At 43.3% G+C, this 25,933-nt stretch overlaps 1 protein-coding gene across 5 annotated transcripts in view; it reads left to right on the top strand.

Annotated features, from left to right (window-relative positions):
• The window catches only part of ARHGAP26 (Rho GTPase activating protein 26), a 605,933-nt gene that overhangs the window by 169,412 nt on the left and 410,588 nt on the right, over positions 1 to 25,933 (top strand). For all 5 annotated transcript variants that reach the window (XM_073573730.1, XM_073572997.1, XM_073572737.1 and 2 more), the window contains exons 6-11: positions 8 to 118; positions 5,491 to 5,595; positions 6,839 to 6,968; positions 10,092 to 10,192; positions 15,158 to 15,252; positions 19,756 to 19,834. In XM_073573730.1, coding sequence (XP_073429831.1) covers positions 8 to 118; positions 5,491 to 5,595; positions 6,839 to 6,968; positions 10,092 to 10,192; positions 15,158 to 15,252; positions 19,756 to 19,834 — 621 coding nt within the window. The remainder of the gene's footprint in view (positions 1 to 7; positions 119 to 5,490; positions 5,596 to 6,838; positions 6,969 to 10,091; positions 10,193 to 15,157; positions 15,253 to 19,755; positions 19,835 to 25,933) is intronic.

Raw genomic sequence — 25,933 nt, 5'->3', positions numbered from 1 at the left:
GTGGCAGGCTGACAGTCAGGTAGACCAGATGAGGCAGCATTTCTATGAGGTGTCGCTGGAGTACGTCTTGAAAGTCCATGAAGTTCAGGAGCGAAAAATGTTTGAGTTTGTGGAGCCGGTAAGTTTACCGTGATTCTTTTCATTTAATGGAGAGAGTCTGGCAGAAGAATATATTTTTTGTTTGTGACTCGCCATTTCCTTATGACATTTACAGTACATAGCATCTCCTCTAATATCTGTCTTCCCTTAACCTTTATTGTGCAATTTTCCAATTGATGTCTGAATAATGAAAAAATATTCAGAAGCTTCAAATATACTTTCTAGAAAGCTCCCGTTGGAACTTGGTTACTTATTAGATTATTCCTTGAGCTACTCCAGTGCGAAGGTGAAGAAGGGCAAAGTCAGACAAATGGAGCATTCTCCAACTGTTATGGAAACACGTCATTAGAGGTTTCGGTGCTCTCCCGTGGGTTGGAGATTGTCAAATCTGCACAAAAGGCCATATTTTCTGTTTTGAGACACATACACTCAGATTATTTCTTGTTTGGTAAAGGGAAAGAAATGTAACTTAGTTTTTAGCCAATATTCCCTCTTGGATTGAACAAATCCCATAAGAGGATGGTATTAATCATTTGGACAAGGTCTAGCAATGTCTGTATGCTAATCTTTCTTTCCTTGGCAAGCAATACTGTGTGCTGAATACGGTCAGAGAACACACTTGCGTAACGCCTTAGGTTACAGATACAGCTAGTTCTAAACATGCTGTTTTATCACTTGTAAAAATTGTGATGATCTCTTCAGAGGTTAGAATCGTTCCTATTTTGTAACGTCCGAAATGGTTTATGTACACGTTCATGAGGCTAATGTACAGGTGCGTTTTAGTGACTACCACGGCTACAATGCCTGGATCTCCTCTCCCTCTACTGGAATGGATCTTATGTTGATTCAAGTCTGGTCTAGAAGAACCTCAGGAGGTCCAAGTCTTCACGCAGTGGTACAGACTCTCAAATGGGCGGTAAGGTAGCGTTTGTTACTCAGTTTGGGGATACTTGCTGTGCAGCCAAATAACCAGGTCCGGCACAGGTTTTTCATATAACATCAACAGTCCATGCGGTTTATTCATCATCATAAACCAAAATCAGCATGCAACAGTCTTATAGCAGACAACAGGGTATCTTCATAGTGGAGTTCTGCTCACCTTAGCCCTCTGGTCACACAGACTGTGCTTTATCCAGCCAACAGGCTATACAGTCTCTCAACTACTCTCCCCGTGTCCCGGTTACCTCTTAGCTGCTTCACACTGCAGACGTCCGTTCCCTCCAGGGAACTGTCAGACACACGTAGCCATTACACAGCTTCCACACGTGCCGTTCTGGAAGGCAGCCACATCTTCCAGCAGTCGTCCTGACGAAACCTTCCATACGGACCAACCAGGTCCAGGCATTCCCTCATGTGACCTTCCCCGGTCGACTTATATGGTCCATAGCCACGCCCACCGAATCACATGGCTATGACCTCATCGCAGGTCCTACAACCATTCACACACACACACAGTTTCCTATGGGTGTTTTTAGACACGCCCCTGGGTGGGTTTGTAGGTGGCTGGTCCCACCCATCTCACCAGCCACCTGAAGGCTCTCCCTGACACATTGTACCAGAAACCTCAGCAGTATCTCTGCTGATCAACACATAATCAAGCCTTCATCTCTAGGCCACCCACCTTGGGATATATAACGGTCATTTAGCATCCTACTCCTATTACCACACTGGATATGCCTGTACACCAGTCCTGGGACACCCACACAGCGCCCCCTAGCGGACACAGTGGTCACTACACCACAGGGCCTACATTTACCATGGTGTGACCTTGGGCAATAAGCTTGCGAATTGGACCTCGTGGGATTTTTTTCTCAAAAGAATGAAAACTTTTAAAGTTTTGTTTAAACTGGCCACATGGCTATATCCCTAGCTATTTCCATTCTTCTAAGAATGTGTTCAGATTAGACTATGAGCATATTTGACTTGTTTACCAGTAAATCTACTCTGATATACAGGCCCAACAGATGCCAAAAGACTGTCCTTTTTATCATTCTCACGGTGGTCTGCTCAGGAATTCTTTTTTAGTCTATAGTAATGGCCAGGAGAGTGATTTTTTTTTTTTTTTTTTTTTAGGTTAATTTGGCTATTCAGTGGCATATGTCAAGGAATGCTCCCAATATATACCCCTGTTGTTTGTAAGCAACATAGTGTGAATAATGCTGACCACGACTTTGTTGTGGTCTTCTCTCGTACAGAATTTGGACAAATTCCATTATAAGCCAGCAGATTCAGTCCTTAAAAATCAAGCAAATGCATAAAAGTTTCATATAGAGAAAGTAATTGGTCAAAGTCGTAGTGGTCTTAATTATATTAATTTACACTTTCTGCCCACTTTATTAGAGAAACTCATCTAGTAGTGCCTTGGGACTCCACAAGACATTCTTAAAGAATATTGGCCCATGCGTACACCAACTAGAATAGTTACTGACGAGGTCTGCACAGCCCATTTCCCCTCGCCCCAGGGATGCTTTAAAGGAATAATATCTGGCGACTGTAAGAGTCAGGGAAGACAGGTCTATGCCAGCATTATGGCATAGTATTCAGTGGCAATTTACAGGATTGTGCACCCTCTGTTCTTTGGAATAATAGTTGACATCCTTCTTCCTTCGATGAGGTTTGTTCTTTTGTCAATCTCTATTTGATATACTGGTCCTTGATAGACTTGCCACGATGACTACACGCCATTCGAGGTTGCACACGACACTTGATTTTCCCATCCCAATGCTTATAAAAAGGAATGTGATCCATTGAAAGAGTGCTCACTTGATTTTGTGCTGCAGCCCCTGAAGCTATTGCACATTGATTCCCGATTGACCCCATTCATACCTGAATATATGATTCCTTTACGACTCTTTAGGGCAGTGGTCCCCAACCTTTCTGTCCTTGAGAGCCACATTCGGCTTAGAGAGAGGGTCGCAAACCACATTCAGCACAGAGAGGGTTGTGAGCCACATCCAGCTCCTATCCCCTTCAAAGTAGTGTCAACCAAAGCCCCCATTACAGGTATAATGATAACCAAAGCTTTTCCACAGAAATCACTGCAAAGCAGTACACTGAGATCCAGGGGTTCTCACAATACCTCCATTCAGTATTCTCCCATCAAGGACTCCCAACACACTGTCACGTCCAGCTTTGAACACCTCCTCTATCAGGTAGTACCATCCTCCAGCGTACCATACCTAAATCATCTCTAAACCCCTAAGAACAGTAAATGTGCATCCAGATCAGCACTTCTCTGCAGGGCTACTCACAAAATTCAGCATTTTGAGATGTACTCTTCATACCTGTTTGCTAGACCTGGACCTAATGCACCAAGCTGGCAGTCGTGAGCCATAACTCATGGGACCGCGAGCCACATGTGGCTCCCTAGCTACAGGTTGAGGACCCCTGCTTTAGGGCTTGATACAATGTAAAATCCATGTTTGACCACCGTAAACTACTGTAGTTTCCATTTCATGGACGGTTCACATGCTTTTTGTGATGCAGGAAGTGAGAAGTGCTGAATGTTTTTTCCATGTGGCTTAGGGTTTGGTTCACATAGATTTAGAAACAAGGATCCTCTTCAGCTACCGTTTCCTCTTCACACAAGGGAACATACTCTCTGGTTTAAACCAGTACACAACAGCTATATTAATAGCTTGGCCATTAATTCTGTGTATAGGTTTCCGGTTACTTCTGCTGATAAACAGACATTCCTTTGAGATTTTCCCTGTAAACACATTAAAAGCTTAAATTATAATGTCAAAATGGTATTAACATTGAAATTGAAGGCTGCTTTTTAATAGATGTTCCTCACAGGTTCAAGGCCATTGGTTGCGTTGCTGCCACCAAACACTTCATGGCAAGATCACCGTGATCTTAGAGCTGTAGGTTCCTTCCAGGTTCATTGAGCTTTACACTTACGGTTGATGAGCGTTTCACGGTTTTGTGAATGTTTTGTGTGGCCAAATGGTGAGGTGTCTGCGGACACTGCACCGCATCATAAAGAGAAGCATGTTTTCAGTGTCTCTTGGGAAGAAAACACCCATGAGCACGCTGATGTAACTGTCACGTTCTTAAGAATTGGTGGGGGATTATTACAACTGAAATAGGACCTGTCACAAGGAGAAAAGTGGCCAGTTTGTGGTGTTATTTTATTTCTACTTCTAACTTAGAGATTGTCCGCTATTTAGGATGATATACCCTTAGCAAAGTCATCATGTCTGATCCGTGGAGTTGCGACACTCTGCACACCCGCTAATTAGCTGTTTTCTGTGCTGGCGGGGTCCAGAGCTGCTCAGTTTACTGATGGTGGCTGTGACTGGGTACTGCGCATCTTACCCCTTATTCAAATATTTAGGGGGCAGATGTGCAGAATCTGGCCGAGACCACTATCAGTAGATGGCGCAGCTCCGTAACTGAGCACTGAGCTGATCAGGGGTGCCAGGTGTCTCACCCCTACTGATCAGACATTGATGATCTATCCGTAGGTCAATATTTAATTAGTCGGCAACCACTTTTAATTTAATTTTTTGGGATTTTTTTTAAAAATACACTTCATTTTTTTAGTGCTAATTTTTATGATCTTTACCAAGGGGGTGGGTGGGGGTTGCGCACAAGTTAATAGTGTAAATCAGCCTAAAGACAATAAAAATTGCCACCAAATAAAAATCTAAGCAACTGTATTGCAGATTAAAAAAAAATTAAAACAAAAATGGTATGCTCAGGGAAGGAGCAGGAATAAAATAAGAGCAAATACTTTACACTTTTGACCTAGTGACCAGTCCTCTTTAAAGCACTTTCATGGCAAAGACCTCTTGTTGTTTCTTAGGTTTCTGTCCCATGATTACTTATTCCATAGGAGTAAAATTCCATTAGTGCCATCTTATTTCACTAATGTGTTTATGGTGCATTATTTCTTCCCTACAACTAATGCAGAAAAGATAATGGCCGGACGTTCTCAAGTGACATTCACCCTACAACGCTGGCAATGAATATGTTAGTGTATGTTGCCTCTGATTTGTGATTTGACCCAAGCCTAGTGCCCTACTTTGAGTGAATGAACCCCATGACATCTTAGCATAATACGGAGCAGTTTGGGGTGGTGATATTCCTAGTTCTTCAAAGAGAATTTGACTTAGAATCTATTAAGCAGATTTTCGGAAATTTGTGCAACAAATCTATATGCTGCATTATGGCAGGCAACATTTCATGCACCAATGTTGTAGAAGCATATGCAGTATGGGATCAGAGGTATAGTGTGCCGCTCCATCCCACTATGAGCATAATCAGTCATTTATTACATCGTGCCTTACTTTATGTTGTGTGCATCCTGCACTGGTTTATTATTTCTAAAATGAATGGCAGTGTGTAAATTGTAATTCATGTCCATATCGTTATTTTTGTTTTCAGCTACTTGCCTTTTTACAAGGACTCTTCACCTTTTACCATCATGGCTATGAGCTGGCCAAAGACTTCAGTGACTTCAAGACCCAGCTGACCATCAGTATCCAGAATGTAAGGATTTCCTCACTTTAAGTCCTTATCATTTTCCGTTTCATCAGTCCTTATAAAAGAATTTGTAATACTAGATGGAGGCCCGATGCCATTGCAGCGGGAGGGCGGTAATCTCACGATGGGGGCAGGCTTTGCAGCGTTGAGAATCTCCCTCCTCCCCCCATGTGCTTACCCATCTATCCATTCTCTTTCCCCATGTGCTGATTTCTCCCGTCTATGCTCTCTTCTTTGACCTGTCCACCCCATGTGTTATCCCCTTTGTCTGCTGTCTCCCCTTCCTGAGCTGTGTTCTCCCCTTATGTGCTGTCCCATTTGAGCTGTCTCCCCCCACCCCCCCGTGCTCTGTCTTTCTCACCCCTGTGTCTGACCGTGTACAGAACATACAACAGCTCCTGGACAGGGGAGGAAGCAAAAGACAATACTGACATTACAGCAGGAGATTGCAGAGGATACATTTTGTGAGGTAAAATATTGTTTAAAAATAGTCAGTGAAATATTTTACCTCATAAAATGAATCCTCTGTGATCCCCTTCTGTAATGTGAGCATTGTCTTTTGCTTCCTCCCCTGCCCAGGAGATGTGGCATGCTCCGTACACGGTCAGAGACACACAATTTTTAAAATGAACTTTCGTTCGTGGGAAAACCCCTTTAATTTGACGGGCTTTCTCTGCCTGTAGACATGTCGTGCATCTGCCGCCGGGATCAGCCGAATGATTCACTACGCCTGCGCAATGCGACGGTGTTCCACTGGTGGTACCGCGCAACAGGCTGTGTGTGAGAGGTGCGTATAGAGTGTGTGTGGTGCGACGGTGTTTCGCTGGTGGTACCGCGCAACAGGCTGTGTGTGAGTGGTGCGTACGGCGTATAGAGTGTGTGTCCCAATATGGTGGCGGTCGGTGAACTTCCTCCACTTGGAATTCTGAGATGGGATACGGTGACATCTGGACAGAACAGGAAATGAAAACATTACAAGGCAATTATATAAATAGATGTTTATGAAAAAGAAACGCAAGAATTGTTATTGTAAACTACTATAATCATCAAATTTCTCAAGTGACGGTCAGATTAGTAACCAAATTAGGTTTAAAAGTAACAATTACACAAACAGTATTTTCCCATTTTTGTTCATGCCTTCTGTAGTTTTTCTATAGGGCTACAAAAAAAGCTTAAAAAAAAGTTTAAAAAAAAAAAAAAAAGCTTAAATCTGGTTTCAACAGCGTAAAATAATGCATATGTTTTGTAGACTCGGGATCGCTTTGAAGGAACTCGGTCTGAGGTGGAGGCGCTGATGAAAAAGATGAAAGAAAACCCTCACGAACAACAAACTTTTAGTCCTTATACAATGGAGGGCTACTTGTATATACAGGAGAAGAGTAAGTAAAGGTTGAAATATTCCAGTAAAGCCGACTTGGCTTCCAAGGGTTTTCTTGGTTACAATTTTAGTTTTGCTGCTTGTAATCCATGCTTTTTTGTAGGCGACCATTAGGACTCCATTTGTGTTGCCTGTGCTGGGTTTTAATGATTTCCAGTGAACAGGTGTTGTGTTTTTTTTTTTTTTTTAAATTTATTTTTCTTTATTCTGTTGATCCTCGAAAATATATACCATGTAACAGTAGACAGTTTATGTAGACAGTAAATTTTAATTTACTATGAAGGCTATCATATTAACCCTCCATATGTACTTTAACCCGCAGGTTTACATTTCATCGAATATGTTCATTATATTTGAGAGCTGCCTTTCTACTTAAAGGTGTTGTCCAGTTCAAACCGATAAGTCTGCAGTCACTCTCTGACTGCAGACTTATGAATCGCCCCCAGCACTGTGCGCTGCAGGGATTTGTCGTTTTCTGAGCAAGGACCGGAGGGTATGTATGGGTTATACATACTGGTGGCCAGAGCCCATCCAGTGGGTGTGACTTATAGTCAACCACGACCACTTTATGTCAGCATTATTAGACATGGCACGGCTGCGCCCACTAGACTGGATCTGCCCAGGAGTATGTAGAACGCATGAATACCCTCCAGTCCCGGCTCAGAATTCAGCAAATGTACACAGTGCGTGCGGTGGGGGGATTCGGAAGTCTGCAGTCACACAGAGTGACTGCAGACTTATCACTTTAGACCGGACGAATGCTTTAAATTGCAATATGCATTACAGGGTTGTCCCCACTCTCTATCCCAACCATTCCAGCTGATTCCCTGATTTTTTTTTTTTTTTAAGGCTGTGTTCACACTTTGCGTTTTTTTTCGCGGTTTCCCCACGGATTTACTAAAAAATCCGCTCAAAAACCACCTAAAAGAAGCTTCCCATTCATTTTAATGCATTTTGCACTTTTTGTGCATATTGATGCATTTTTTACCATGAAAAAAACGCTTTGCGGTGAAAAACACAGCATGCTCATTAATTTCGCTGTAAATTCCGCATTTCTGGCTATTTTCTATTTGTCAGAACTCCATGCCAGTAGGAAGGACAAGAGACGTCTATTCTTGACGGAACTTTGCTATGAACTTTTAATGCCTGCCATGATGGAGTGAAGAAACACGAAATGCTTGCCAGGGCAAACTAGGGAAGCTATGATCCGATGTGGTATACATTTTCAGGAACATCCAGAGCCAAGTGTAAAAAAAAAGAAAGCGTTGTTATATTTGTCCAGCAAAGAAGTACTACCTGTGGACAAAATGTCTGCAAGGAACATTCTTCCGAACAGATAACATGTGAAAATTGTTGGGGTCATCAGTAAAGTTGAAAAGGAAAGTTTGAAAAGAATTATGTTTACTACAACTTTTTACTACAACTTTTATATAAAAAACGTTTAGACAAAAGCATTGTTATTATAAAGAATTATATAGAATGCATATACTGGGTGTTTTAAGCCCGTGTACTTTCTTTTCTGTTTTTTGCACAAAATTATATTTTGAAATATTCACATCTTAGGCTGCGTTCCCACTGGCACTGGGGTCAGCCAGGAGGGGATTTGTAATGGATCTTACCTCCTGGTAACTCCAGTTAAGGCTGCTGGGATTCCGCCAGCCTTAGCTGGGGACACCAGGAGGCCAATATGGCACCCGCTGGTGGTACCAGGCCCTTCCATAGTACCACCAGCGGGACACCGTCGTGACTCACCCGCTGCTGGACCCGCCGCCGCTGCTGGATCCGTTGCTGCCTGCCCACCCACCTCCGTGCAGTCACAGCAGGAAAGACCGCTGCTTGCAGTCTGTGCTGGAAATGGTCTGCGGGCGCCCTCTGGTGACGGCGCACCCCATCTCCAGTACAGGCCGCAAAAAAGTCTTTCCTGTCGGCTGTGAGAGGGGTGTAATGAGGGTGGTGTAACAAGGGGGGTATAATGAGGGGGGTGGTATAATGAGGGGGGTATCACACACACACGTACACACAGATGTACTCACATCTCCAGCACAGGCCGCAAACCACCCTCTTTCCTGCCAGCTGTGACTGCACGGAGGTAGGTGGGCAGGCAGCTGCGGGACACACACACATGTACTCACGCGCACACATGTACGCACACATATGTACACACACGTACTCACACACACTTCCCTCCCGATGCGATAGCATCGGGCACACCTCTAGTACTATATATAAACAATTAGGGTATAAGAAGTCTGCTGTCTTTGCCTGCTTATCCTTATGCCGGGAATATCCCGTACACCGTACAGACCGAATATAGCTTACTGATATTGCCGAGGAACAGTTGAAAGCATCTTCTATAAGGAGCATGAAGGAAGCACTTAAACAACATAGTGTTTGGGAGAAAAGAGAGCAAAATAAGGAAATTATGTATATTGAAACTAATCACAAATTTGGAGTTTCTTAAATAAAAAAAGAAATCCATGCACCCCAATACATTCTGTCGGTGTCTTCACAGATACTGGCCAGTGATTGGCCCATGCAAGGGTTACCAAACATCCAGAAATACCAGTAGTCAGTAAGAATAAGGCACATTTTTACCCTGTCTGTAAAAAAACTGTGTTTTTTTTTTTTGTGGCTGAAGAAATTTATATAGATCTCCTGTGGAGGAGAATGTTATGGGAAAACTCTGTTCACTTCTGTAGCTGCAGGATGAACACAAGGTTTTGTGCTAGTATTTTTGACTTATGATTTTCTGTTGCCTGAACTATAATAATGACTGGAATTGGGTGTATAAAGAAAATTGATCGCACATCTGAACGGATCTCTGGAAGACAGTTTATTCCTATGTGCTCTGCTGGAAATAAAAAGCAAGTTTTGACCCCCACAGCGAAGAATTTTGGATTGCCAGTAGAAAACATGGAAATCGAAAATTCACATTCATCATTTAAATTGTTGTAGATTAATGTGCACACAAATTATGGCATGTAACCCAGACCTATCCTTGTGCTAGTCTTGTGGACTATAATTTAGAGTTTAAGGCAAAAGTATAGTAGAGAGTTAGAGCGTCCTACTAATTTTTTATTTCTTTATTTATTTTTGCTAATTCTTAATTGTCACCTCATTGCAGGACACTTTGGGACGTCTTGGGTTAAACATTACTGCACCTATCAGCGAGATACTAAGCAGATCACCATTATCCCTTTTGACCAGAAGTCAGGGGGTAAAGTGGTAAGTTAAAGAGTAGTTATATTATTTTTGATAAAGATACACATCTCAGAAATAAATAGAGAATACCGTATGATGTATTTTTTTATTGGGCTCACATTCAGGAGGAAATTATAAAATGCCGGTTTCACAAAAGCAATTGCATTTAGACTGGGTCCAGGCAAGTCATAAATGGACCTCATAAAATAGATCTAGTCTTTGCATCATTCCGCCCTGGCTCTTCCCCAGCTCCCCCTAATTTGGCGATGTTGCCGTAAGTTACGTGAAAACAATATTACAATTGCACAAAAATTTGTAGACTTTTCAAAATGTTTTACACCAGTTTTCTGGTGTAAACACTTTCATGAATTGGGGCCAAAATCTTGCTCCACCTGTTTCCTAAAATTGTAGAATTTAAACTACAATAGAGAGGAGATCTTCAGCAATGCAAATTTCCTACAGTTGAGTGAAACAATTCATAGGATCGTGGTCCAGTTCTATGACACTCTTATGTGGATGCAGGACCAAGAATCGAACGTCCTAGTATCTGCTGGCATCATGGGTTCCACTTCTAATTAATTACACCCCATGTCATCATGACAAGTGTCACTCCATGATATCACGAAGCCTTCTAATCAGTAGCAGCACCCATAATGCCAGCAGGTAGTAGGGAGATCACGGGGCTGTTTGTGACACAGTAGTATATGGGAGGGGGAAAACTTTTCAAGATGGGTGGTGACTATGGCGGCCATTTTGAAGTCCGCTGTTTTGGATCCAACTTTATTTTTCTAATGGGAAGAGGGTCATGTGACACATCAAACTTATTGAGAATTTCACAAGATAAACATTGATGTGCTTGGTTTTAACGTAACTTTATTCTTTCATGAGTTTTTGCAGAGTGGGCAAAGCAAAAATTGGAACAGGACCCTCAGTTTACATAGAACATTATGTTCAGTGATGAGGCAAACTTATTGAAATAAAATGGAAAAAATAAAGTTGGATCCAAAATGGCCGCCATAGTCACCACCCATCTTGAAATGTTTCCCCCCCTTCCATATACTAATGTGCCACAAACAGGAAGTTTGAATATGCAAATAAAGTCCGTGGAGCCTCAGTTGAGAGTCTCAAACACGGGACTAGCCACATCTTCCTCCAGGGAAGGACCCAGCTAAGGCGTGGCTCCTTTCGGAAACCACCATTACCACCATATTAAGTGGCCCTTTAAGTCAATATCCAGCTCTTTGCGAGTTTACAGATATGACAAGGGAAATACCAAGGCCAGGTATCCATCCTCAGACAGCTGTTTCGGGGTGTTGCCCCTCATCAGTGTGGAGTAGGATTCTGGCTAGGTGGGAGCAATGCCTAGTAGACCAACATCACGAAACAATTACTGACCTCAGGGAGACCAGTCAAAGAAAACACTGCGGCAGCTGACAAAGACGCTCAATCACAGTGAAATCCTAGGTGCATTGCTCCCTGGGAAATAAGAATATGCAAATAAAGTCCGTGGAGCCTCATTTAAGAGTCTCAAACTCAGGAGTTGCCAGCTTTGCCGGCTGCCGCAGTGTTTTCTTTGACTGGTCTCCCTGAGGTCAGTGATTGTTTCGTGACAAACAGGAAGTTATCACCAACCGTTTCCATTTCATTTAGGTGTATCCATATACATGGCCCACCCTGTACTATTTACTGTATCTATTGATTACGGTAACTCATTTAGGCAAAATGCATAATGATGTTTGCCTTGTGCATTGTACATTGCCAAGTTAAGACAGTTCTTGATGAAAGGTGAGTATATCACAATAGAAAATTGTTCCTTCTTGCTTTTGGAACAATATCTGATTTTTTCCCTGCTCTTATCTCCCAGGTTGTATAATAGAGAAAACAAGAGGAATTGCTGTTCTCTAAAAATAACAGATTTCAACAGTGTTAAAGTTCCCATAGGGGTTGTCACCAAACTTTCCCATACTAATAAATGACAAGACTGCTTAGTTATGCCGAGATACAGGCGTGTGGGACTTGGGGCATATGTAGGCAGCTTTGTGAGTCTAGGAATCTCTGAAAACCCCTATGGGAAATGTGTACCAGTTATTTCCTGTTTGCCTCTGTGGACAGCAAGTAACAAAACTGCTAATAGCTAGGAAATTTAAGATGCAAAAGTCAGTTGCTGCTGTCTTGTGTCTAACTCCCAGATAAAATTCACCAGTAGGAAAAAAAAACAAACCACTAACTTTATCCCCGTCACGACCTTATTTTTTCCGATTTTGATTTTTGCTCCCCCTTCTTCCTAGTGCCATAATATGTTTTGTTCTATTTTTTTTTTCTCCAGTTTTGCTCTGTGAGGGCTTGTTTTTTGCAGGCTGAGTTGTACTTTTGATTGACATATTGGTTTTACTATATGCTGAAAAAACAGGAAAAAAATCCAAGTGTGGTGAAATTGCAAAAAAAAGTGCAATTCCCCTTTTTTTTTTTTTTTACTGTGTTCAATAAATGCTAAAACTGATCTGCCATTATAACTCTCCAGATCATTACGAGTTTGCAAATACCAAACATGTATAGGTTCTTTTTTATTTAAGTGATAAGAAAACAAAAAAAAAGGCACCGTTTTCCCAAGATTCATGGCGTCTCCATTTTTGGGATCTGGTTGAGGGCTTATTTTTTGCATGCCGAGATGACTATTTTTATCTATACCATTTTGGGATAGTTATATTTTTATTGCCTGTTTATTGCATTTTATTGCAATGTTGTGGCGACCAAAAAAAATGTAATTCTGGCCTTTTTTTTTTTTTTTGTCTCGTTACGCCGTTTACAAATTGGTTTAATTCTTTTTATGCTTTGATAGATTGTGCATTTCTGAACTCTGCAATATCAAATGTGTGTTTTTTCATTTTTTTAATGTTTTATTTTGAATGGGGCAAAAGTGGGGTGATTTGAACATTTTATATTTTTTAACTTTTTTTTTGTATTTTAAAAACATTTTCTTTACACTTTTTACCTGCTTCAATGGTCTCTTTAGGCAATCTAAAACTCTTAATTGTGTCATAACTGCTGCACACTCCGTAAACCACTTGATACATGGTTGGATTCAGCTTCTCTTTGTCTTGATCAGGCTGCTTTCAGAAGAGGGAGTCAAAACCTGCTGACAGATTCACTTGTGCACTACCAGGAAAACCCCTTCTCATTCCCCATGTTTGGCCCGATCAAATAAAAACAGTTCTACTCACCTTCTGTCCCAGCACCGTTCCAGCAGTGTTGGCATTCATGTTCCCGGGGCTCACATGAGGTTGTAACATCACACAAGCCCTGTGCCCAATCAGCGCCAGCTTCACTGCCAAGGTTTTCAGACGTATTAAACATCAACAGGAATCCAGGGCTATGGCTACGTTCTGACTTCCCCTTAAAGTTCAATTTACCATAAGGCAGGGACGGTGTCCTAACAGCCACGCGAGTGCCGACACTTCCGGAATGGCATCGGCATGGGAGGTGAGTGTAAGTGTCTGTATTTTATCTGGGCCAAACAACGGGAATGAGAAGGGTTGTGGACAGCACCTTTTAATAAAACAAAAAAACAAACTTTTTGCTACAGCAGCAAGAACTGTTTACCCAGCCACATATCCTAGCTTTTAAAGTGTTGAATAACTAGGAAATGGCTGAAGGATTTCCTGAAGACCATTTTAATGGAATTTTTTTCTCCTGTTTTTTTTCCCCCTTGGTTTGGGTGTACTTTAATATGAGGACAATGATGACTGAACATGCATCCAGTGCAAGAAATGTGCTGTAGATGAAGTTTCCATAGGTTCCGGGACTCTCACTTATTAGGTGAAAACTAGTTCCCCTTCCGTCTGTGATCAGCTCTCCAGGCATTGCAGATTAAGAGTATTAGTATCAGTCTATCATATTATAAACTACGAGGATGAGGTCCATGGATTGCCTTTAACTCGTATATTCCGACTTCATTCTCCTTATACAAGGGAAAATGAAAGTTACACAGGGCACCATTAGTGCTTGCACATCCCTTTTCCTGAGGCATTCCTCTCCCTTACATGGAAACAGACAAACATTTCTGTTTTCTGATTGTTGAGGGCACACAGAATGCTCATATCTGAATGATAAGAATAAATACATCTACTATATCTAATTGCAGGCTAAAAATAATATTACTTCTCCCAAATTTCCTTTCTGGCTATATGGAAGAACCTGTTAACAGTCTCCTGATCTGGTTCATCGATAAGTATACTAATGTCTTAACTCAGTTGTCAGGTGACCTGGGTCCGGGGGCTCCTACCCTGTCTCTAACACTAGGGGGCACCCTAGCTCACCCTATTCCCCGGATTACTTCTGAAGGTGAAGATGCCGGGGCCACCAACCTGGCCTTTTTTCCTGGTTCTGCCCTCCATTTGTTCTCATCCCCCCACCCTGAGAAGAGGGGAACAACTGTGCACCCCAGTACACCTACCAGACGTACAAGGCTATACAAATAAGGGCAACTGAAAATACCAAGCATTCAAATATTCACTCATGTATAACAAGAAGAAGAAGGGAATTATCACACTTACAAACCCAAGCAACAGTCACAGGCAAATCCACCAAGCTCCTTCTCATATAACCACCAAACAACTCTCCTCCAAACCATGCAGCATAAGCTTGCTCTGGCAATGTGTGTCAGTCAGGACCCAGATTATAAAGGGGATATGAGTGGCTAACCATTCTCAGCTGATAACTCTGACTCCTAGAGCTCTCAACATGGCCATTTAACCCCTGTAATGGCAAAAGAAATCAACTCCATGTAAAAAGACGGTGAAGTGCTTCTCTTCAGTGCAGGAGTAGGAGCAATCAGACGCTGCGGTCTTCTGGCTCCTCTCTGTTGCGGTAACCCCGTGACATGTAGACATCAGCCTTCACTACATTCTTTGTTAATAAAGTTCTATAATACACACTATATTCTGACTATATACCATATTTATCAAAGTCAAACTGTCTTTACGTTTTCAGGGAGAGGAGGAAGTTGTGTTCCTGAAGTCCTGCATACGAAGAAAGACAGACTCTATCGAGAAGAGGTTTTGTTTTGATGTTGAACTTGTTGATCGGTAAGTGCAATTTGTGAATATTCATAGTACAGTACATGATGCAAGTTAAAGGTTGACAGTAAGTTCCTTACATTTAGGCCCTTTCATATTTTATATTCCATATAGACCACAATGCACACACCAGCAGCCAGTCTATCGACCACAATTATCAGGCTTATAGTTGTCAGGAGACCAACAGCTGGTTCGTACATTGTAACCCATATACTGAGTGTAAAATATGGTCTTAAAGGGCTTGTAATGTCAAGCTATGAGATCACGGAGTCCAATGATTGGCTGCAGTGGTCACATGTTGTAGACATGACAGTGCTGTTGCCACCCTGTAAACAAAGATCAACAGGAAGCGATGGGAAACCTTCCGCAGCTGATACATAATGCCCACTCCGCAGGCAGCATGTGTCAGACATTGGCTGCATGATTTCTGCCAGGGACAGAGCTGCATAGAGGAAGAGTCTGACAGATGGGTCCCTGGTGATTTCCCCCCCCCACACTCCCCTTGAGTGATAGGTCTCTCCCTATACATGCATGCAAGAACAGACCTGTCACTACAGGGCAGCTGTGGAGAGAAGCTGCCTGGGCCTAGCCTTTCCGACTAGTCACCCTTGCAGCTTTATCCATGGCGGCAGCGATTAACCCCCTTCACGACATGCAACGTTCATGTACTGTGCATGTCGTGTCTCTCCCTTTGATGTGGGCACCAGCACTGAGCACGATCTGGTAAAATCAATGGTGTTGTTCAAAAGTACTACTCATCCCTCAAAATACAAGCCCTCATACGGCTGTATTGACTGAAAAATAAAAAAAAATATGGCTCTGAGAAGAAGGGAAGTGAAAAAAATAAGTGATTAAGGGCTGCGGAGTGAAAGTGTTCAAATATGTCACTCTCTGAATCTCCTCAGCATCGCAGAGTTAGAGTAACCATCGTTTTAATAGTTATTTTATAAATCAATATTACACATGAAAATAAGAAGCTTGGTAACATATTGTATCAGAAAACTCTGCTTTCTTTGCCAGAATTGATCAGTCATTATTAAAATTCACCATTCTGTGGTAAAATCTGTATTCAGTGAAGACCAGCTGTTCCATTACTGAGAGGAGATGGCGGCTGCTACTGATAAGATTCTAGTTAGATATGTGGGGGAGGAGGACTGCACTAATCCCTCCCCCTGCCATATACATAGAATTGTATCCGTACCAGCCGCCATCTTCTATGTATTTGTTTGTTTTGTTTTTTTTGTGGGGTTGGTATATCCAAAATCTCTGTGGTTATGGTTTCTCAACGAATTATTATGCCAGTCTGAACGTTGTTTTTTTTTTTTTCAAACACAACTCTAAATTCTACTGCACAGACAGCCCAAACGATGTGGACACCGGTCAAGCATACCTAAATGTGTTTATATGTGTGCTGATATGTTGTTGGGACCCTTTTTATAGCCCCATCGAGTTTGTCCGTATTCAGACATAAGAGAATTTGTGGGTTTGCACACTGATTTTGGATGACAATCCCTGTGTTCCAGTCCCAAAGATTATTTTCTGTGGCATCTGGAATTATAGGGGTTGTCCGTTCACCAAACTATGACCTATCCATGGGGTAGTTAATCAGGGAAGTGGGAATATGACACCCTGCAACCCCACTGATAAGGTCCTGTGTCGGCTGCATGTAAACACATTATTCTGTCGAATAGTAGCGGTTTTGCAGTACATAGAGCACCCGCTACACACTAACTAGAGCTGCCCAGTACAGCTGTCTTCTATGTCCTTACATCCAGCCAGAAAGGTATAGCAGCTGAACAGTGGTAGTGTCAGACCACTGCTGGTCTGATATTTGTAGCCTATCCTACAGTCTTAGATATGTGATGATATAACAACCCCTTTTAAGGACTGTTTAAAATTCATATTCATGATAATAAAGTCAGTAATGAGGGATGTACGCTTATATGCTAGTTACCCGGAGATATAGGATTAATAGCATTAAAATCACACCTAAGCTGAAAGCATGGCTACTAGGAAAAAATGAAGCAGTGGCAAGTGGGATTAAAATTTGTGGGTTTGATGTCATCTTTGTATTATCGGGTGACATCAAGCCCACGGCTTAGTAATAGAGAGGCATCTATAAGACACCTATCCATTACTAATCCAATAATTATATGGTAAATAAAGACACAGCCAGAATAAAGTCCTTTATTAGAAATAAAACAAATCACTCTTACTTTTTTATTTTAAAAATAACAAACACCGTTACACTCACCAAACGCTTAATTCCACCGAAGCCCTTGTCTCCTGTAATAAACTAAAAATAAAAAACAACAATATCCCTTACCCATTCGGCGTTCTGTCCCATGCTGTAATCAATGTCTGGGGAAAAAATAATTTTCAACCTGGACGGTGCCAAAATGCAACCGTACAGGCTGAGAACTATTGATGACTGAACAGCAGACTCAGTGACCGGCGGTGACGTCATCAATGTTACCTCTGGTCACTGAGGCTGCGTTCCTTGCCGGGCTGATCTACTGTGGCCTCGGTGAGATCCCCCGATAACACTCGATGACGTCACCACCGGTCATTGAGGTTGCACTCGCAGCAGTTCAGTCACCAGTGGTTCTCAGCCTGGATGGTCTCATTTTGGCACCGTCAAGGTTGAAAACTGTTTTTCCCCCAGACATGGATTATGGCGTGGGATTGAATGATGGGTAAGGGATGTTTTTGTTTTTTTTAAATTTTTGTTTTATTACAGGAGAATGAGGGCTTTGGTGGAATTAGGCGTTTGAGTATAACTGGGATTATTTTTAAATAAAAAAGTGTGTTTTGTTTTATTGCTAATAAAGTACTTTATTCTGGCTGTGTCTTTATTCACAAAATAACTATAGGATTAGTAATGTATAGGTGTCTTTATAGACGCTTCTCCATTACTAAGCCGTGGGTTTAATGTCACCTGACAATACATGGTGATATTAACCCCACTTGACACCCCCTACAGGGCAAGTGGGAAGAGCCTGGCAAAGCGCCAGAATTGGCGCATGTTATAAATGTGCCTTTTCTGGGCAGGTAGGGGCTGCTTTTTTAGGCTGGGGGGTCAATATCCATGGCCCCTTACCAGCCTGAGAATACCAGCCCCCAGCTGTCTGCTTTGGCAAGGCTGGTTGTCAAAATGGGGGGGACCCTACACCTTTATTTTATTTATTTAAATAAAAAATACGGCATGGACACCCCTCTATTCTTGATAACTAGCCTTGTTGAAGCTGACAGCTGAGAGTTGCAGCCCCCAGCTGTGAGTTTTGCCTGGCTGGATATCAAAAATACAAGGGAACCCACAATCTTTTTTTTAATTTATTTACTGTGCAGGAGGTGGCTAATGAATACACCCATCAGCCGCTTCTGCGCTCTCTGTTATTAGCGGCTGCAGGTGTTTGATGATGGGAGCACTAGTCCCATCCGCTGAAACCAGTGACCGAAGGTAAACGTTATACCTCCGATTACAGCTGAGCGCTCACGCTGTCTTGTGACAGTGTGAGAACCGCGGTTGTCTGACTGGCGGGGATGATTTCACCGCCGATCAGAAGCGTCATGTGCATGACAGCATGACAAACACCCGGTGTTCAGGCAGCTGAACCCAAACAGTAACACGGACTTCCCGTTGATGTCCGTGTTCAGTGTCCATGTCCGAACAGTAGGTGTTTGGTACGGATGCCGAACCTTACTGTTCGGGTTCGCCCATCTCTAGTTCTTAGTGCAAATTGAAGCGGCAGTTTTAAAAACTTTTTTTTGTGTGTTTAAAAAAAAGCCTTGATTCTGCACCTAAAAACGCAACTGCGTTGTTTTACATGAGTTTTTCCTCAGGCTTCCCATAGAAAGCCTACAAGTGAAAACACACCAAAAAAATGCACACTTAAGCCTCACACAGTGGACGTGAGTTTCCAGAAATCTACATCCACTTTGTTTGGACCGTTAAGCACAGCGGGCAAAAATTGTGTTTAAGTTACATGGGATCATGACCTAAAAGTGTTGACTTTATGGAAAATGGTCTAGCTGCACAATAAAGAGGGTAATTCAGTTAGGAATATATGAGTTTTTCCTTTTGTGTCATGCTAATGCCTTTAGTTACAGCAATAAGGCAGGTGCTGTTCCACGAAAAGACCAATTGATGTATTTGTAAATTATACAGCATTGTAATTCTATCAACCCAGATGTCTCAAATTCCTAAACCTTGTTTAAATGTCAAAACGTTGCTATATAATTTACATTTCCCGCTAGATGACAAAGATTTTGCCTTCGGTACCGTGCTGGCTCTGGATTCATACTCCCACAGTCCCAACTGTTAGCTTCCTTTAACTAGTAGCAATTGAGGACATTCCCTTCAAAACATGTTTTGTGCATTTTGGCAATCCACTTGACAGGTTTGCAACACCACCATGCTTTTCTGGCTATAGGGAGTCTTGTCTGTGTGATTTTTATCACCTCCTGTGTTGAATGGTGAATTATTAAATTTTTTTTCTGTCCTTTTTATAGATCTACTACTATTACAATGCAGGCTCTTTCCGAGGAGGACAGAAGACTATGGATGGAAGCCATGGATGGCCGAGAACCAGTAAGTAGTGATTTATGTACCAGGAAGTACCATAATTTAATTGACATTGTGGGTCTTCGCTTTAATTCTTTAGATGCTTATATACGGAAACTCAGTCTTTGAAAATCAGATATACTGTATACACTTGTTTTTAAGCTGCGTTTTTCAGCACATTTTTTGTATGCTGAAAACGCCTCCCTCGGCTTATACACGAGTCATTTGTCCCAGAGGGCCGACGGGGGAGGGGGAGCTGCGGGTTACAGAGGCAGCCGCTGGCTTCCAGCTCCCATCATACTCACGAGGGTGCGTAGGCAGGTAAATAGGATGTTTTTTTTTTTGAACAGGAATCATGCCTACAAGGATAGGGGATAAGGAGCCTTGCTTACCAGGACAGGGACTGGGGAGCCATGGGGACGGGGGGGGGAGCCATGCGTACCAGGATGGGGACGGGGGGGAGCCATGCTTACAAAAATAAGGGGGAGCCATGCTTACAGTGACAAGGATGAGGGGGAGCCATGCATACCCGCCTTAAACTCGAGTCAATAAGGTTACCCAGTTTTTTGTGGCAAAAGAAACTAAAAAAAAAAACCTTTCTGATGAAGGTCCGTTGTTGGACCGAAAACGTTCATACGATATGAGTCTATTTTTGTCTGGATGCTAAATAAAGAATATACTGCTTCTTCATTTTTGAGTGCCAAGTGTTTTTGTACATAGTTTATTTATGCAGTCATTAATATTTTCTCTTCATAGTACCATTTTAATGATAATGTTCAAATAGTAATTGTTTATTAGGAATCCCAATTATGTTAATTTGTTAGTTTATTTGTATTAAAAATATGATTTTTGATTAAAAATCAAAATTTATCGTGGAAGTACAGAATTGATCTTTACTTTAAATTAGTTCATGTCTTAACTCCAACCATCTTAACTATATGATAACGATGCCTTTTCTACTACCTTTGTATGGTGAGATCAATAATTACATTGAAAGGACACATCTTGCCATTGATCTGCCTCATTGCCTTTCCTGTAACGTTGCAAGTAAGCCTAGCCATAGGAATGGAAATTCCATCCACTTCATTGTAAAGTTTACCTATGGTAGTTTTGACAACAGTGGGTGTGGACCCTCTGCTCCACTGGCTGGGCTTACACAGGAGGGCGTAACTTAGTGACTGCCTACCTGGTCTTCACTGGAGCCTTTGATGGGGAGGATAGGCTTGGGCTGCTATGATAGTCACCGGACGTCATTCCAGGGCAGTCCCCAGACCTTCAGCAGCTTGCCTATGGGTCACAAGCAGAAATACGAAGCACAGAGGGCGAAAACAGAGAGACATAGCCAGATGTGGTGGGCAGCACAGATTCAAAAGACAAAGCTGGGGTCAGGAGCGGAAAGATCAGACTAAACGAGTAAACAATACAGGTTGGTAACGGGAGAGATAAAACGATAAAGCACCTTGACCGGAAACTTGGAATGATCTTCAACTAGACCCTAAGCTCAAGCAAGGTGTGGAGGGAGGAGTTGCCTGGCAGGGGATAGGTCATGCAAGTAAAACTCTGTAGCAACCAGGGGTTTTAAATTCCTGCAGTGTCTGGCTGCTCCTCCCCAAAGCCAGGTGGAGACTCTCCAGCAACAGGAGGATGTAGCAGTGCTGGAAGTGTTGCACCAACCAGTGAGATGATCTGACACTAGGAGGAGCAGGAGCGGTGCACGCAGTGAGTAGGATGGTGCTTACAGACTGTACGAGTCACCAGCATGACAGTAGTATGTAGGAGCATATGAGATTTAATTTGGACTTGTATCACCGGATAGTTTATTAGAGCAGCTACAGGCCCATACCTTACATATTTGATAGGCCTATGCAGAGACAATATAGTGAACAGTGTTCAATGTCTAGATAAAAAGCTTCATGTAACCCTTGATAGTTCCTGTCATTGAAGTCATATACTTGGTAGTTTGATAATATAACATTATAAGGGCTTTGTTTAAAATGGTTTTGATTAAGCCATGTTCCCATTTTGAAGGCCCTGGTGACACATTGCACTCATTGATGGCTATTTAGATTCATTTTTTCCATCAAAATATGAGACCTGTTCAGAACCTGATGGCTCCAATAGAAGCCATTGTAGTTGTGTCCTTTTCTCCCCTTCATGGCCGAGGGAATTTTTCTTTTTCATGCTTTTTGATTTTTTTCCTCCTCATCTTCAAAAGTCATATATTTTTTTTTTTTTTCATTATTATTCTGTCAACATAGCCGTAAGGGGACTTGTTTTTGTGGAGCAGATTGTAGTTTTTAATGATACCATTCATTTCCCATAAGATGGGAAACTGGAATATAACATAATTCATTATAAAAGTTTATTTATAAATACAATACTATGTAAAAGATTAGGAAGGTGTGAAAAATGCACAAACATAGTGAAAATATTAACAGTAGCATCTATTTGAATCAGTATCAACAGTGTCCCCTGAAGCCAATTCAATATCTGACATAAGATCAATATAATATAGTTGCATGAAATGCATTAACTAGAGAATCACATCCACACACAGTACATGCAATCACATACACAATCAAACCAGCCCCCATGTCCATCACATCTCCCCCGTAATGTGACTAACACTTTATGCTGACATATGGACATATGGCATAGCTGAATATACAGAAGGCTCTGCTCGGAATCCTATTGGGCAGTGTCTGCCATTGCTAACCAGCGCAAACATTCCTTCTCAAACTTATAAGCACATCTTCTATTTGTATAGAGGATTTTCTGTAGTGGAATATATTTATTGACTAATTGCATCTAATTGAGCATGCAGGGAACTTCTGTGGATTTCTGTGCCATTAGAATTTATTTTTTAGCATAGAAAAACCTTAATAAGTCACTGAAAGTTCCAAATCTTTAACCCTAGAAGTAAAGGTAAATAAGGGTTAAATCAATTAGGATTTGGTAAGATAAACCTGATCAGTATACCCACTGCAGCTCTTTATATCCAAAAGTCAGCGCAGCCATAGATGAAGAAGCCAGAATGGTGGGATATTTTCCCTTAATCATTCTAGCGCTGATGAGGAGCAGATTCAACCCACACCAGCTCATTGGCAAGAGATGTGAAGAAATGGGTAGGTTTCCCATCCACTACTCCTAGCTTTGCATTGAATAAGGTAGAGTATTTATACCCCTTCTCTCGCAGCTTGGCACAGACTTCAGCAAATTGAGTATGTTTTCTGCCACCGACTGAGAAATATGGGCAAAAGGAGACACGATTGTTTTTGAACAGCACTTCACCCTTCAGGCAGTTAGCCCTAAGTATGACATCTCTATCACGGAAATGCAATAGTCGGGCCAATAATAGCCTAGGAGGGGTACCAGGAGGCTCTGGTCGTGTGGGAACTCTGTGATCTCTTGATGTTAAAGAATGGTGAGAAGACTTCTGCACCCTACAGATCTTTCAACCAGTTTTCAATGAAGGATACAGCATCAGTCCCTTGAGTTTTCTCCTTCGTCTCATTGGGGGACACAGGTACTGTGGGGACACAGGTAGTGTGGGTGTATGCTACTGCCACCTGGAGGCTGACACTAAGTAAACAAAAAAAGGTTAGCTCCTCCTCCGCCGCATACACCCTCGCCCCGATTGCGGGCGGAAACCAGTTTTTTGCTTAGTGTCCTTGGAGGCACACACGTCTGGATGGCTCCAGACTAGTTTTTTTTTTTTTTTTTCTTTTTTCTCGACTATGAAGATAAGATCGGGGCGACGGACCCTATTGAAAGGGTCCGATCTCCCCAAACCATCAACGGGCGAGCACGCGTTGAGTATCGCCTCCACGTATCCTTTCCCGCACCGGGGGACATATCTGGGCCTTTTTCCCCAGACTTCTATTTTTTTTGTTTGTTATTTTATGAAGACCGACAGGGGCAACAGATCCTATTGAAGGGGCCCGATTTCCCGAAACCATCAACGGGCGAGCACGTGCGAGTATCCCTCCACGTATACTCTCCCGCGATGTGGGACACAATGCCGGACTTAGCCCTAGTCCACCCCTAGGTATGTAAACCATGGGGCTGTACAGAGGCACAAGATTAGTCCGTGCGGCCCCCACTGCCCCAGCAACGCTAGGACGGCGGTGCAGCAAGGTGGCGGACGGTCCCTCTCCTCACCCTCTGAAGGGGTTAGACGGAGATAAGGGTGCCTGCACTGTCCAGAAGTTACCCCATTTGCTGCGGGCCAAGGCTGAGCATGGTACCTGAAGTCATTATGTCCTCTTGGTGTCAGGTATGAGGATGGGGAGGGCTCGGGGTCCAGGCAAAGGGGGAGAGGAGGATGCAGCCCCGGTCCTGTTGGTTCCCCTTCCCAAGCCCTGGCATAGACGCCAGGTTCCTTAGCGCGGTCCGGCGCCCGTAGGAGTGGGGCGCCCGAAGCTTCCTCGCGCCTCATCCTCAGCGGGCATGTAAAATTTAGCCCGCGGCTACGGCCGGAAGCTAGGCCGCGAGGCGGAAGTCCCGCCCCTCCGGCGTGGCGTCATTTCCGACGCACCGCCCCACCCCGGCAATAGGAGCGGGCACGCAAAAATTTAGCCCAAGAACTAGGCCGCGGGGAAGAGGTCACGCCCTTCCGGCGTGACGTCATTTACAGTGCCCCGCCCCCCTGTGAGTGGGGCGGAAGCCGAACAAATTGAGCTCCCGGCTTCACTCCTGAGCAGGCCGCAACCGGGAGAAGATGTGGTATTGAGGACCCAGCAGGAGCAGGGGGACACAGGTTCGGTGTAAGTGTGAACCCGACCCTGGAGGCACGTTACGTACAGTTAGAGGTGCTGCTCCTCCTCTAACTCCCCCCTCAGCATCGTATAGGCGGTATTCATGAGTATGTAGCCTGGCAGTGACATGGCCGAAAAAGGAAAAACGCACACGTTCCTATATACCGCATGCATCTCCTGTGGAACGATGTTTCCACGAGTGCAGACCAAAAAGTTATGTGACGCCTGTGACTCCGAGCGCACCAAGGAGCCCCCCCTCTGCGTCACAGTTCCGGGATTTCAGATCCCCCTGAATGGACCTTATCATTATCATGGTCTATGGCTTCTTTAATGAGAGCAATCGAGACCCTTCAAGCACCAGATAGGGGCAGAGACGGCTTGCCTGTCTGGGAGGGGTCGTCCACCTCACAAGAGCTTCCGGCCTGCAGGGACCACGCTCGTGCGAAACAGGCACATAAGAAAAGAACTCACACAGTATCCCCAGGGCCATCCGGTGCTTCGGCATCTGTGAGTGCGGCGTCTCGTTCTCCGTCACCTTTTTCCGAGGAAGAGCAGGGTTCAGATGACGACGCAAACGAGCCCCTGGACCTAGATACTCCAGGGTGTCGGGAAATGGTCGACAGTCTCATCGAAGCTGTCAATCAGACTTTAGGAATTGAAGATGACGTTTCCTTGGCTTCAGCCCATAAGGTGGCCTTTAAGCGGGCGAAACAACCGCATAGGGTATTTTGCACTCACCCAGAGTTCGAGGACATAGTACAGCGTCATAGGGAATGACCGGACAAGTGTTTTTCGGGCCAGAAAACGTTGGAAGCAAGGTATCCGTTTGCACCGGAGCTCTGTAAGAAGTGGGCGGAATCCCCAGTGGTAGACCCGCCAGTCTCACGCTTGGCCTCGAAAACCTTGTTATCTGTGCCTAGTGGTTCTTCCATTAAAGACCCCACGGATTGGCTCATAGAGAACTTGGTCCGCTCTGTATATGAAGCATCAGGGTCGGCTCTTTCTCCCTCGTTCGCAGCAACATGGGTAGCCAAGGCCTTGATGTCATGGTCAGAATCATTGAATAAGGTTCTGCAGGATAGGGATCTACCGGCGGAGGTGTCAGAAATTGCGAGTCAGATTGCCATGGCCGGTGACTACTTGATCAACGCTTCCCTCGATGCGGCCAATTGTGCAGCACTGGCAGCTGCAAACGCAATCGCCATTAGGAGGGCCCTTTGGTTGAGGATGTGGCGGGCTGATTCGATTTCCAAGAAGTCGCTCACTTCCCTTCCGTTTCAAGGTGGGCGTCTATTCGAGGAGAAGTTAGACCAGCACATTGCAGATGCTACAGGATGGAAAAGCAGTTTCCTCCCACAGCAGAGAGCAA

This window comes from Dendrobates tinctorius, unplaced genomic scaffold, assembly GCF_039654945.1.
Source record: "Dendrobates tinctorius isolate UK_male_01 unplaced genomic scaffold, ASM3965494v1 ptg000001l, whole genome shotgun sequence".
NCBI lineage: Eukaryota > Metazoa > Chordata > Amphibia > Anura > Dendrobatidae > Dendrobates > Dendrobates tinctorius.
Note: the sequence above shows the minus strand (reverse complement) of the source record. Positions and strands in the feature narration are given on the sequence as shown.